Below are 14,325 nucleotides of genomic sequence, written 5' to 3' on the forward strand. Positions count from 1 at the left end.
TAGTATGAACGTGGAAACTTCATCGCTCAATAAGAAAATCACATTTATCCTGTTTGGTAGATTTCTCACCAATAGTGTGTAAATAATGTATCTCCAAAAACTGGACAGCAGACACAAGCATTTGCTCACCCATGATAATAAAATTATAATTTTTCCACATGCAAGATTACCAGCTAAATAGCAAGATTAGCTCTTCTATGTGTATCCCTGTTAGGTGGTGTTGGTGTTAGTAGCTAGGTATTGTATCCTCTTTAATCTTCCTTCGGAATATTATGGACGAGAAATGTGCTAGTGGTTTTGAATAAAGCCCCTTGATAGTCGGCTTTCAAAAAGTTTAGGGGCCGGGAAATAAGCATCACGTATCAATGGGCAGACAATGCTACAATGCAGTTGGGGCATCGTCAATCATAACGTCTCCCTGCTTTGCTTTCTTTTTCGGCTTGCGCTTCTTCTGTTTCAGTTTGAGCCGTATTTGATCTTTAACGCTCTTTTCCCACTCTTTTTTCTTTTTCTGATAAAGCAGCATTGCAGCACGAGCATCTTGTATCTGAACAACAAGAAATTAGTTAAAAGTCCTAAAATAATTCCATAGTTTAAATAGATTCTTCACTGAGAAGCTGATGCGACAATAATATGTGTAGCATCATAAAAAAATTAAAAACTGGAGAATTTAGCTTTTTCTCTTAGTTTAAAGATATCTTTGACTCAATTCCTATCAGTAGAGCATTACCCCATTATAGATGAGTGCACCAAATTTGACTATCAACTTAGAAAATGTTCTATGTTAATTTTTTTTTGATAGGTAATCAGAGAAATTTTATAAAAAGCAGAAAATGTTCTAAATTAATCACCAAAAAGAAAGTTAAAAGAACTAACAGGGCAGTGCTCCCCATTTTGGATCTGAACACCGAGAAACTGAGCAGCAAGATGCCGCAGGGCTCTTCTGCCCCTTTCCCTGCGTAAATAAGCTCATAAGTCATAAGGAGATATAAAATATAATACAATGTCATTGGCAATGCTTAGTAGCTACAAAATAGAAAAGTGAGGTAAATCAGTACTTGAGAAAAGTTTGATATTCTGAGGTATCCCGCACGTCCTTCTTGGGATGACTTAATAGAAGTACCTGTCCAAGAAAGAGCCACTCACATTCTCAGAGTTATTCTGCAACACTCATTCTTTTTATTGGAAAGTTACACACCCAATGAGACTTGAACCCACGACCTCACCCTCTACCTTGCTACAGAGGAAGGAGGTACCATTTGAGCTAAAGCTCATTGGTACACTAGAAAAAATCCATCCAATAAATAAAAGAAAAAACAACCAATCAAGATATCTAACCTTGAGATCATTGTGCAAGGCATGTCCCACAAGAATCCTTCCGTTAACTATCTCTGCCACCCTCTTCTGAACAACCCGAAAATCTTTTGCTGAAGAGAATATTATATGCATGCATCAGGACCTTCATTTACAAGCAGTGGACAACTCAAACATATCTTCCTTGCAACATTTTTTACAATAACTCCTAATGTTGATCATGTTATCTTGTAAAGACCAAAGTAAAACAGGTCTACAAACAACCATTTATCCTATTTAGAACCATGGCAGTTCACAAATATTTTCATTAACCTGTCAACCTCAATTAGTCCTTATCCATGATATACAAAATTGCCTCTAGAGATTGTTTACTTTTTTCTGATAAGAGTTGGCTTGAACCATTTGAATTGTTAGACACAGTACCTTGTTTAACATGATTAAAGAGATGGAAGAGGATGACTTTTATATAACAGAAACTAGTGCTACGAAATTATTATCTGAAAAAAAAAATGGTTTAAGCTCCACCATTAGTTTTATGTAAGATTTTTTTTAATTAATTGAGTTGTTAGACACAGAACCTTGCTTAAAATGCTCCAGGAGATGGAGGATGACTTTGTTTAAAAAATTTAATGGAAATTAGTACTAAGGAAATTTTATCTGAAAAAAAAAAAAAAAAAAAAAAAAAAAAAAAAAAAGAAAAAGAAAAAAAGAAGAAGAAGAGAGAGAGAGAGAAGAAGAAGAAGTTTTGGACTCCGCTCAAACATATAATCTTACAAAAATATAAGACAGAAATCATCACTTGTCTCCAATTAGCTTTGGGGAAGTATATCTTTTTACCCCCCAGAAAGTGAGTCTCATAAAAACAATTGACTAGGAAGAGCTTCATCAAATGAATGGAACTCAAGTAAATTAAAGAACAAAATTAAACTTGACAATTAGTTATTGGAGGGCCAAACATAGAGGTAAAGTTCCAGGAGTTTACGTGCTACAATTTAAAATAAATAAATAAATTTAATTCCAAGAAAAAAGAGATTCAACCTTTCCTCAAATCACGGGGTCGAATGCCACTAATTTCAGTACGGAAGTCAACAACACGATCAACCGGGCGAACAAACTCATCATATACAACATTTCCCCATTTATTAACCTGCCATTAACCAAAATACCATTAGCAGTCAATAAACAAAGGTACAAGAGCATAATTGTAAATATGATCTCTAACTTGATGCAGCCATGGAAGAAAGGTTAAGTTGCTGGCTTTAGAGTGATTTTTGGTTTTGGCAGCTTGGGAGTTTTACACATGTTGGGCCATAATGCAATGTCCGATTGAAACAAGACTTGAATGTTTTCCAAGCTTATAGTATGAGCGTCTTATGGTTAAAACAGTTTTATGCTCTTAGTATACATTTTGGACATTTTCATGTGCCCTGACAGATTTGGACATTCACAAAATTCTTGAAAATAATTTTAATTTGAGTATTATTTTCTTAATTATGTTCGGTCTAGATTATACTAGAATTTCTAAAGTATTATGAATTTTTTATTGGGTTCTGTTAGGCTTTTAATTTACTAATCAAATTAGGAGTGTTTTGAGTATTGAGGCATATTGGCCTCAGTTTCTTCTTCTTCTTCTAGGCACTTTACTGTTTACACAACCCTTGAGCAGCAGCAACATTCTCTCTTTGCTTCGGAAAAAAAAAAACATATAGGTAGAATTGGGCTTTTTGGGAGTTTGACCCCCAAAAAATATCGCCACAGCCTTGGCCCAGACCCCCAAAAGATCTGAAAAGAATAAATAAATAAATATATATATATCCTCTGATTAGGGGCACTTCTATATACTTCATGTGTACTAGGGCTGCGCCCCTCTGCGCTTTTTAATGAATTTTTTACTTATCAAATAAAAAATTATATCTATATATATATATAAGACTTCTCCAAAAGAGGCCCCAAAAAATCTCAGTCTAGTATCATGTTTTAGCCTTAATCCCAAAAACAAAACCCAACTGTGCCTCCCATCTCCGTAAACTTTTTTTATTTTCCTCTCCATAACTTTCCAACTCGTCAAATGTCACAAAGTTCTGGACAGATGTTGGCCCTGTTTACTGCAATTGAAGCTAGTAGAAAACATAATGGTTCAGATAGCTCTTCAAGCCTGGATTCTAAGTTAGTTAAAAGAGGACACCGAGAATTAAAGAGATTGGCATGTTCCATAAACTATGATTGGAAGGGAGGTCACTCCAGTAGAGGTAAAAGTAAGGGGAGGGGTTCAATTGTTATTAATGAAGCCTACAATTATTTCCTAGAATGTGAGAGGGCTGAATGACAGGGACAAAAGGCTGAGGATTAGAGGTTTTCTTCGAGATTGGAAGGTGGATATTGTTTGTTTACAAGAAACCATCTACGGATGTGGTGTAAGTTTATGGGGTTGTCAACACATCGAATGGTGTTATTTGGCTATCAACACATAGATTGATGTTATTTGGGTTTGAGAGGGGCTTCTGGAGGGATTTTGTTAATACGGGAAAGGAGGGTGGTGGAAAGATTGGGGAGTGTGTGAGAACTTATACAGTTGTGTGCTATTTTACAGGTGTAAGTGATAATTTTGAGTGGGCCTGTACAAGTGTTTATGGTCCAAATGATGATAATGATAGGTAACGGCTATTGGATGAATTGGCTAGAAAAATTAGCTAGTGAGCGATTGTAACGATCCAGGAAAAAGCATTAGCCACATCACCCAAAAGGATTAGTCAATTTGGAGTTTTCTTAGAATCACTTATAAAACTCAGTTTCACTTAGTAAGTAATGTAAGACTTAGCACCTATGAGCATCTCTTATAAACTACTCACTTTCTATGTGAACTACTCATCTTCTCAATATGGGACCAGCGTGTTACAGCGATGCCATGGTGTATTGGGGGTGATTTTAATGTTGTCTGATATTCAAGTGAGAGATCAGGTGACACCAAGAGTCCCTAGCTATGGAGTTCTCCCAATTCATTTTTTAGCATGGTCTAATGGATATCCCCCTGGTAGGTGGAAATTTCACGTGGTCCAATAATCGAGAATTTCTGTCTTGGTCCACAATTGATAGGTTTCTTCTATCGCCTGATTGGGAAGATCAGTTTCCTGAAGTTTCTCAGAGTCGACTTCTTAGAATATTATCATACCACTTTCTTGTGGTGCTTGATTGTGGCGTTGCAGTGATGAGTAGCAGGTATTTTAAGTTTGAGAATATGTTGTTGAAAGCTGCTATTTATAACATTTTTACTTTCTTTTCTTTGATAAGTAATAACATTTTTCGTTTCATATTGTTTATCCTTTGCTTTCCTATTTTTTCTTTCACAAAAAGTTTAGCTCATCACATGACAGGTGGGTTCAAATGAACATTCCAAATCAATTTAAGAAAGATGAAAGCACATCAAGTAACTACATTTAATACTCTTCCTATGTAAAATGACAGATGATGATAGAAGAGAAGCGAATATGTTTCACAAAATCACATATCACCATAATGAGAAGGTTACTGCTCATTTGTCATCCTTACAAGAACAGACTCTACCAAAACCTTCAAGATATCTACAAATTTGTCTAATAAGTTGGTTCTCTAAAAATCCATAACCTGCATTGTCATCCTGCTTTCTCATTTAGAACACCCTAAAAGTGAATTTTCCAGCAAAAGGACCTTATCTACTTCTGCAGAACCACAGCCATCAAATATATTTAGGTCACAATATTTTCATCCTGAAGATCCACCAGAACCTTTGAGATACCTTCACCTTGTTCAAGACGTCATTGTCTTTAAATCCTTAACTTTCATTTTTATCTTGCTTTCTCATTCAGAAATCTCAACCATAGATGATTTCCTAGCAAGAAACACTCTTGAAGTTACTGTACCATAGCCATCAATGTTGCAAAATGCAAAATATTGCCTTAATACTTTCTCTTTCATATATTTCCATGTGCTTTTGCATCTTCACTCATAAGAGTATCCATTCTATTCCATAAAAGAATATGACATAGAAGTTAACCTGAAGTACCCTCAATAGAGTTCCCACAAACAAGGAAAGTCAGCAGACGTAAAGCCACCTAATACTTTGAGGAAATCTCTTTCAATGGCCCAAACAATGAATAAATGATAATCAAAACAATGTATACGTAAGATGAAATCATTTTCAAGAATGTGTGATATATGTAAGACATGTTACCAACCTTAAAGATGAAAGTAATTTAAAGACAAATGAGTAATAGATGCAAAGAGAGGAACTAATGAATACCAGAGTAACTCGTCCAAGGGCACTTTTGTTTCCTTGACCAACACCGACCATTTCACAATCCATGGCTACCACATCTGTCAGACTGTAAAATTGTGATAAGTTCCTGATGGAGTTCACATTGTATATATATATATATATATATTGCCCTTTAAAAGCACAGAAAGAGAAATGAATAGATTGCACATCTCCTTACTTTGACAAGCAGAAGTTGAGAGAGAAAAGTTTCTTTCTCGATCAAAACCCAAGGGTGATTGACAACCTGGGAAAACATGCAATGGATATACTTACCTCCAATATTGATTAAAGAAATGTTCGTGCAGACATTTTTCTTGTAACCATTTCACCATCTTTCCAAAATTTGTTTTTGATATTGACATAGCATTAATAGGTAATAAGTACTCTCAAAAGCCTAAAAGAATTGAAAAGAATAAATTGAAAGAACTTCAGAAATCTCGATAGTACTTTTTTCACACGATTTTGTCAAACTTCAGTTTTGTATTGAGCTCTAGACACATAGACAGAAACAAAGCCTTGTGCTTCCTTTAAAGTACAATAAAAACCCCAAGAAAGGAAAACATCCAACATTTTACCAGCAAGCAAACAGAACATCAGAGTAAATAAGACCAAAGAAGCACCTGAAATCATCATTAATTGGAGTAAGAGGATTGATCTGAGAATCATTTAACTCTGCATCCGGTCTCTCCTTACGCTTCCCTGTAAAAGGAAGACTTAGCGAAGAATGTTAGAAAAATGAATAGAAAATAATGAGACAGAGGAACGGTTTGCTTGCCATATTTATTTAGGAGTACTTTCTTCGTTTTCAAAAACAAATATTTAACTGATTCTATATCATCAAAAGCAAGAAAAATACTTCTAAAATTTTCTATATATAATAACAGACTAAAACCAATTCTACAGCATAACAAAACCTGTTTGACCCAAAATGAAAAAAAAAAAAAAAAAAATTGTTAAGTTCCCTGAGTAAAGAGAATATTTCAAAATATCTTTCCTTCATTTGAAAGATATATATATATATATATATTGTGCTTTCTAAAAGCAAGTAAAGTACTTTCCAAATGCTGAACACCTAGAAGTTGTAAGTAGCAGCCAAAATCGGAGAATAATCAAACATAAGTGACCCTAAGATTGATATCAGATTTATTAAAAAGCTAAAAAATTATCAAAATTACAAAGAAAAACCAAAAATGCAAGTCAAAGCGGTATCCTGGGCATAAAAAAGATTTTACCTAGAATGGTTTTTGGGTTTTCGTTTTGTGAGTTGTTTGAGGGTCTTGGAGGCTTTGAGTTATGGACATTCAGCTTCTGCAAAACAACAATATTAGTTTTTTACTTCTCAAAACAAGAAACAGTTTCATAAGCTGATTGTGCGTGTGCGCGCGCGAGAGAGAGAGAGAGAGAGAGAGAGGAAGAAGTACTTGTTGGAGTTGAGCCCAATTGGGGTTAAGCTGTAGCTGCTTATTAGGGTTCTTCTTCGGTTGGCTTCCCATGTCTTCTTCTCTGAGTTTCTTTACTCTCTTCTAGCCGGAGAGTTCACAGAGAAAAACGTATAGATGCGCCCTCGTACAAACGACGTCACTTCACGGATTCGGTCTCCAGTCCCCACCTCGACTGAGAGAAAGGGTCATTTTATCAACAAAAAAAATCCCGTTCTGCGACGCCGTTTGTCTTTCTCTATGGTGTTTTATTTTTTATTTTAATAAATAATAAATAATAAATAATAAATAATGGCACTACTATTTACACACTATATATATAAGAAGGGTAATGCTATACATCACCTTCCCTTTATCTTTCAGAGTCTATGTGGTAGCGTTCTCTCAGCTAAAAAGTTAATTTTCATGCACCAAATGTTATGGAATACTATGACACATAAATTTTAAAAAAATTGAATAATGTATAGCATTATTCTTACATAACTTAGGGAAAAATATAATTTAGCCTCCTAACGACTACTTTTTTTTCGGATGGCCCCACAAACTACTTAGACTTGTACTCTGGCCTCCCAAACTACTAAAACCTTTGAAAAAGACCAATTTTAGCAAAATATTCCCATAATACCCCTGTCATGTGTCATTTTTCCATTAAAAAAAATCAAAAAATTAAAAAAATAAATAAACTAAAATTTTACTTCTTAATTTTATTTTTCCTATTTAAAAAAAAATTAAAAAAAAAAAAGGATGGGTGTTTGGGGTGGTGTTATTTCTCAACCATGACCCGATCTTCCCGACACCCCTCCGGTCACCGTCCATTTATCCGTCAGAAACCGTTCAAGGTCTTCCACAACGATGATAGACTTGCTCGTCGTTTGTAACAAAACAAAATTCAGATGGGAGTCATTTATAACCTTCGAAATATCAATATCATAGACATTGAATGATAGAAAATTAGCCATGTCATCGTTCGAAGAGGCGGCGACGAGTTCGTCGAGCTACAGGCGTATATCGTGCCTAACAAAGATGCTAGAAAGAAGTAGTACATCATACGATTGATCGCAATATTTATAAATAAAATAAATAAAAAGTTTTTTAAAATTTTGAATTTTTTTAAATTAAAAAATGACACGTGGCATGGGGTATTATGAGGATATTTCGCCAAATGATGCATTTTTCAAAGGTTTTGGTAGTTTGAGTCTTTGGGGGGCAGAGTGTAAGCATTGATAGTTTATGGGGCCATTCGGAGAAAGAGCGGTAGTTTGAATAACTAAATTGTATTTTTTTCCCCATAACCTATCATAGGGAAGACACTCGTGGTTAGGGGTGTATAACCGGTTGCGGTTATTTTCTCATAACCGTAACCGAGGTACCCAATTATTCCCATTTAAATAACCGCAACCGTAACCGGTTTTCATACATGATTGATTTTTTTCAGTTTTTTTTTTTAATCCAATATTCAATGCTAAATAATAAAAACTATTGGACGTGCATAATTTCATTTACCATTCACCATTCATTCATCTCAATTAGCTCACAATTAAGTCCATTGATTAAATAAAATGATTGCAAAGAAACTCAAATAAACAAATATTATAAAACATAATGACAATTGTATTGTAATTAAAATATGATGACAATTCAAAAAAATACCAAACCTTCATATTAAAAAATTTAAGATGATTCATTGCTTGAATTTAAATGTTGAATTTGAGGCCCATTTACAATAAATATATATATATATATATATATATATATATATATATATATATATGAAGAAAAAAAAACCGATTACCCAATTGTTAACCAGTTTCCTAAAACCCTATTGAAAAATATAGTGACTCCTAATTTTAAGTGTATGTGATCAATAATTCACCAAAATATAAATGCGAAAAAGTAAATGAGACGAATATTTTGCTGATGAAGTGAAAACTCTTATCCAAGAGAAAAACAAATCCGGGGCAACCAAACCCAGGGAATCCACTAACAAAATAAATAGCTAGTTATAAAGCAGTCATACTCACATATTCCTGATGCAGTAGTTATACCTTAAATTATAACACGTACCTATACGTGAGCGCATCCCAACCAGACCTCATGTCTGAAGGGTTCTTCAATGGACTCCTTTAACTTAGGGCTCCTTCATAAGTTAGACTTCAATGGGTTGATCAAAACACACAAATAAAAATTCTAAGAGAGCTAGTTGATTTCACAATCTCTGCCTAAACATCATCTCTTAGTACACTAGAATCCAATACTGAATTATTACAAAACAATAGCCTAAAAGCCCCTTTAAATAGACCGACTTCTGAAACCCTAAATCAACACTGATGCGGATTTCACTGGACGGCGTCCAGACTTAGACAGAGGACGTCCAGACATCAAGCAGCAACCAACTTCAAAATACACACTTTTCTTCAGAAGTCTTTAGTAGCGTGTCTGGACAGTTGCATGCTGTCTTCACTGTTCGCAACCTCCAGTTTGCTGTTCGGACACTACATCGAACATGAGCTCTCATGCCTATGTGTCTACTAAGTTGTCCGGACATCTGTGCGAACAGGTGATCTCTGTGATTGGTGTCTGTTGAAGTGTTCGAACACTTCTTTGAACAATGGTGGGAGCGTGTCAGAATCATCCTTAACTTCTGGAAATTGCATTTATTGATACTTGTGAAACTGAACTTATAAAATAGGCCATTTCCATATTGGAGAAAATAATCTGAATTACTTTGAAAAATTCTCTGAATTATGTTGTTTATGTTTCAGTATTACTTAATATGGTAGTAATTTTGTCAACAGAATGCAGCCAATAAACTAATACCTATAACTGGTAACCACAACCGGTGCATCCGGTTGCGTTTATTTTCAGTTTTTCGATTTTTTGGTTAGCGGTTATTACAGTTACCGGTTATTAGCGGTTAATAACCACCCCGCTTTTACACCATACCTGTCATAGGGAGGACACTCGTGGTCATGTGTAGGTTGTACAAGCGGGTAGTTATTAACCACCTAATAACTGCTAATCGAATTACCACTTTTGTAAATGGTTGGAAAAACCGTTAATCGCCTATGGCAAATCGGTTAAAAATTTTAGGAGTAAGGGGATTAATAACCCCTAAACTCCTACTATATATATATATATTATTATTATTATTTTAAGTGTCATGACAGCGAGCGGAAATAATAAGATTATTATTTCTAGTTAACATCCCACCCCGGGGCACAAAGTACAAACCAAGGAAAGAGAAAAAGGGGAGGGTATTTTTAACGTAACCTAATGCTTATAGCAGTTGCAATTAATCGATGATCTTAGGTGTCAATTCATTAGCGGTAGCGGTGCTCTTTCTCTCACATGATTGGCTGACTCTGAGCTTTCCTTTTTGATTTAATTAAACAAATATTAAAGAGAGAATCTATGGTGAGATAATTGGAGATGGTACGTATTCGTTGATCCTTGCTGTAAATAGATTAGATTAGATTAGTTTCACAAATAATAAAGGAAAGTCTTTTGAGAGTCTTCTCCAAAACTTCCAAAGCCACCGCATTGCTTTATTTTGGTTCAGGCAGGGTGAAAAGAACATGATTCCAACCAATTGTTCAAGCAAATCACAAGCTCAATAACCAGATTCCTTCATCATTGGGCTTGTTCATGCCAGTTGGGCAGGCTAGCTAGATGCTACCATAAAAATATATATATATAAGAAAAATTACAATTTAGCCCTTTCAAACATATAGTAAGTGAATATTTTGTAGGCAGATTTGTTCAGTAAAGGCAACAGGCAACGAAGATTCCTGAAGCGTATATACGTAGGGGACTTTTTTTTGTTTGTTAGGAAAATTACAATATAGCCTACTATTACTATCTGTTTTGCGTCTAGTTTCACAAACTATCAAAATCTTTGAAAGAAGTTTCATTTGGCAAAATATCTCCCTATTTTTCATGCCGTGTGTCATTTTTCAATTATATTTTTTTAAAAAAGTAAAAACTAAAAAAGAAAAAAGGAAAAAGTAAACTAAAAAAAATAAGGAAAATGGGGTGGCTTTCAGGCCACCCCAAATAGATTTCGGTGTGGCCCGAAAGTCACACCTAGGCATCGGGGAGTGGTGTGAGGCCACCTCTAGAGCTGGAGGTGGCCACGCGGCTACCCCTAATGGCCTGGGGGTGGCTTTCTGGTCACTCAAAATGGATTTTAGGGTGGCCCGAAAGCCACCCCTAAGGCTCGGGGGGCGGCGCACGGCCACCCCCTTGGGGAGGGCGTTGGCCACCTGCGAGCCACACCCCTCCCCAAGGGTGGCAGCCACCTTCAAAACATCATATTTTATATTTAAAAAAAAAATTAGTTTTTTTAGTTTTTAATTTTTTAGTTTTTTTTTTTTTAATTTTTTTAATTGAAAAATGACACGTGACCGGAGTAATATGTAAATATTTCGTCAAATGAGACATTTTTCAAAAGTTTTGATAGTTTAGAGGGTCGGAATCAGAATGCTGATAGTTTGTGAGGCTAGATACAAAGCGGGTGATAATTTGGAAGGTTAAAATGATATTTTTCATTTTTTGTTAATTTCATAATAATTTTTTATTTTAAAATTGAGAGAAAAAAAAAAAAGAAGAAAAAAAGCTTTGTTTGACCTCAAATAGTCAAATGGTTACAAAAATTTTGACCAATTTTGAGAGAGAGAGAGAGAGAGAGAGAGAGAGAACATGACACATGTAGAGTGTAGACGGACCTCAATCATGTCTGTTTGCGGCTAGGAGGGACAGGAGTGAGGACCCATATGAATATGTGTCGTAATTTGCATGAAAAGAATATACTTTGGAATTTATACCAATTTTGACCTCTATTCTACGAATGGGTAATGCAAAAGCCCTACTTCTCCTGTGGCCATTAATTCTCTAAAGCACGCGGAAACGATAACCATATATACATATATTTATATCTTCCTTCTCTCTAAAGGCCAAAACTATGTAACCCAAATCTGACTCAAGGCATCGGAATGTCTTGCCAAAAAATTGACGGCTGGGAAAAGAGAGTCAAAAAGGTTGAGGAGAGGATGACATTGCCACCCACACCAAAATCTTTTTGGTCAAAGATAGACAATGGGGTTCTTCTTTTGTGAAGGAGAAATGCCATATAAGTATATCCGGCCGGATATACACGTTTAATGTGACAGTATTTATTAGTCTTTGTTAGAAAAAAAAAAAAAATTTAAGAGACTGATGTATGCCGTCATATTAACTCGATTGGTTGAAAGTACAGTATGTAGCATTGCTTTTTGTGAATAGTATGCAATTGCTATATAACTTGATGATGTAACAATGCAAATTAGTCAGTAGATCAGCACTTGTAAAAAATAAAACTAATAATTCATTTTCACTGTCACGTCATTCCAGTTATATGACAGTCGTATAGCAATTTACTAAATATCTTTACTCCTATGAATTTGAGGACACGTAGTTTGAAGAGACTATGTAAATTTTTGTTTTTATGTTATTCATTCATGAGCTTTTGTTATGCTATGTGGGATAATTGGATTGGGGCCTAAACATCTAATCCATCCTTCTTCAAGTTCATCTTGAATTAGCAGGATTGCCCTTGTGCCAAGGAGTAGAAATGTTGAGACTTGAGGAATGGTTACTTTATGGTAATGAGATGACACGATCAAAATTAATGTTATGGTGCTTAGAATTGGTTTATTTATATACTTTTCTCTCAAGCCAAATTAAAAATTTAAACTTAAATACTTCCTTTATTTTTAATTTAATTTCAAATGCCCCGGTCGAGGGCGGAACTATGGCAAATGTTCGGGGGTAGGGGTCAATAACCCCCCAAAAATTATATGTTTTTATAGGATTACCTCTCTAAAATTGATTTTTTACCCCCTAAAAAGTCTTTTTTGTTTATTAAATTGGACCACGGCCATAGTCTCTTAACATTGATGAGGTTCATGAACCATCATACGTAAGAACAATTGTTTCTTCAAAGTGTTAATTAAATGTAAACTCTATGTATTGCACGTGGGTTTTTGTTCATACCAACACATATCTCATTTTTGAAGATATTCATGACTTGGAGGAAGTGATTTGTTTTGAGAATTTCAATCAAACAAACTTTCTTGGATAGATATAAGATATAATTTTTTTCTTTTTAGATGATAAGATATGGTTAAATCATTTGAATCGTCCCGTTCTCAGTCAAATAAACTAAAATAATGAGTAGTTGGCTTAACTAAAACTTGAAACAACTTTTAGTAGTTTGTGCTATTAATTAATTAGTATCCTAATATTTATAAATAATTTGTTCCAAGCACAAAAATAGAGGAGAAAGTTTGGGCAGGTTAAGGGCTAGCTAGCTTAATTAATTAGTCACTTTATATATATATATATGAATGGAGTATAAAACTTAATAAAAGTAAAATCTAGTGATTAATGGAAAGTAAAATCTAGTGATCAAGAAGTATTAATAAAGAGGGACTATTTTCAATATCTTGGACAAACTATTTTAAACAGGGATTGCCAAGTTTCTTGAATTTTTTTTCTTCTTAGTTAAATAAATTAAAATGCAAATTAATTACTTAATTAAAAAATAAAGCAACTTTTTAGTACAAATTATGGATCAAATAGGTTTATGGGGATGGTAATCAAAACTGAAAATAACTGAGCTGTAGCATTTCCATGCACTTATCAAACTAATAATATGATGAGATTTTTATTTTTTATTTTTTTTAAAAAGTAATAACAATATGATGGAATTTTAATACAAATTTTATAATATAAAAAGATAATTTTGGGGGTATTTCCCTAAACCTTGTGGGGGTGCTAATGCAACTCAGTTTTTTATATCTGATAGAAAATTAAAGCATAAGTTATTTATTATTATTATTATTAAAAATAAACTAAAAAAAATGGAAAAACTTAAAAACATGAATGTGGGGGTTGATAGACCATCTCTCACTTCGACCGGGGTCTAACCATCACTAAAAACATTTATGGGGTGGCTCCTCAAAGGGTTAGGAGTGGCTCGGGCCACCTTCGAAAGGTTAGGATGTGGCCCGAGCCACCCCAAAAAATTTTAAGGGTGGGTAGACTACCCGTAAAAGGTTAGAGGGTAGCTCGAGCTACTCTGTAAAACTCTCAAGGGTAGTCGGACCCCACACTCAGGCAAGGGAGTGGTCTAGCCATGAGAGTTCGTTCTTTTAAAAGTTTTTTATCTTTTTATTTTTTGGTTATTTTTTTTATTAGGTGTTAAAATTGAATTGCATTAGCACTCCCACGAAAAAGCTTAGG

The 14,325-nt window shown here is 34.6% G+C and overlaps 1 protein-coding gene across 1 annotated transcript; it reads right to left on the reverse strand.

Annotated features, from left to right (window-relative positions):
- Window positions 1-28: 28 nt before the first annotated feature.
- On the reverse strand, window positions 29-7,216 carry LOC133874873 (uncharacterized). Its single transcript, XM_062312759.1, has 9 exons — window positions 7,027-7,216; window positions 6,838-6,913; window positions 6,226-6,304; window positions 5,591-5,672; window positions 2,353-2,461; window positions 1,339-1,427; window positions 1,059-1,123; window positions 877-955; window positions 29-547 (listed from the first exon to the last, which is right to left on the reverse strand). The coding sequence occupies exons 1-9, from the start codon at window positions 7,096-7,098 to the stop codon at window positions 380-382; spliced, it is 819 nt and encodes a 272-aa protein (XP_062168743.1). The 5' UTR covers window positions 7,099-7,216; the 3' UTR covers window positions 29-379.
- Between the last annotated feature and the right edge of the window lie 7,109 nt (window positions 7,217-14,325).

The sequence above is a fragment of the Alnus glutinosa genome, chromosome 8, assembly GCF_958979055.1.
Source record: "Alnus glutinosa chromosome 8, dhAlnGlut1.1, whole genome shotgun sequence".
Lineage (NCBI taxonomy): Eukaryota > Viridiplantae > Streptophyta > Magnoliopsida > Fagales > Betulaceae > Alnus > Alnus glutinosa.

What these genes read in the sequence shown, in the direction of transcription:
- LOC133874873 (XM_062312759.1), bottom strand. Translation starts at nt 7,098, where the DNA reads ATGGGAAGCCAACCGAAGAAGAACCCTAATAAGCAGCTACAGCTTAAC. An exon ending in CCAATTAATGATGATTTCAG is followed by an intron (nt 5,673 to 6,225) that starts GTGCTTCTTTGG and finishes ACAATTTTACAG; the next exon opens with TCTGACAGATGTGGTAGCCA. An exon ending in ACCCCGTGATTTGAGGAAAG is followed by an intron (nt 1,428 to 2,352) that starts GTTGAATCTCTT and finishes TATTCTCTTCAG; the next exon opens with CAAAAGATTTTCGGGTTGTT.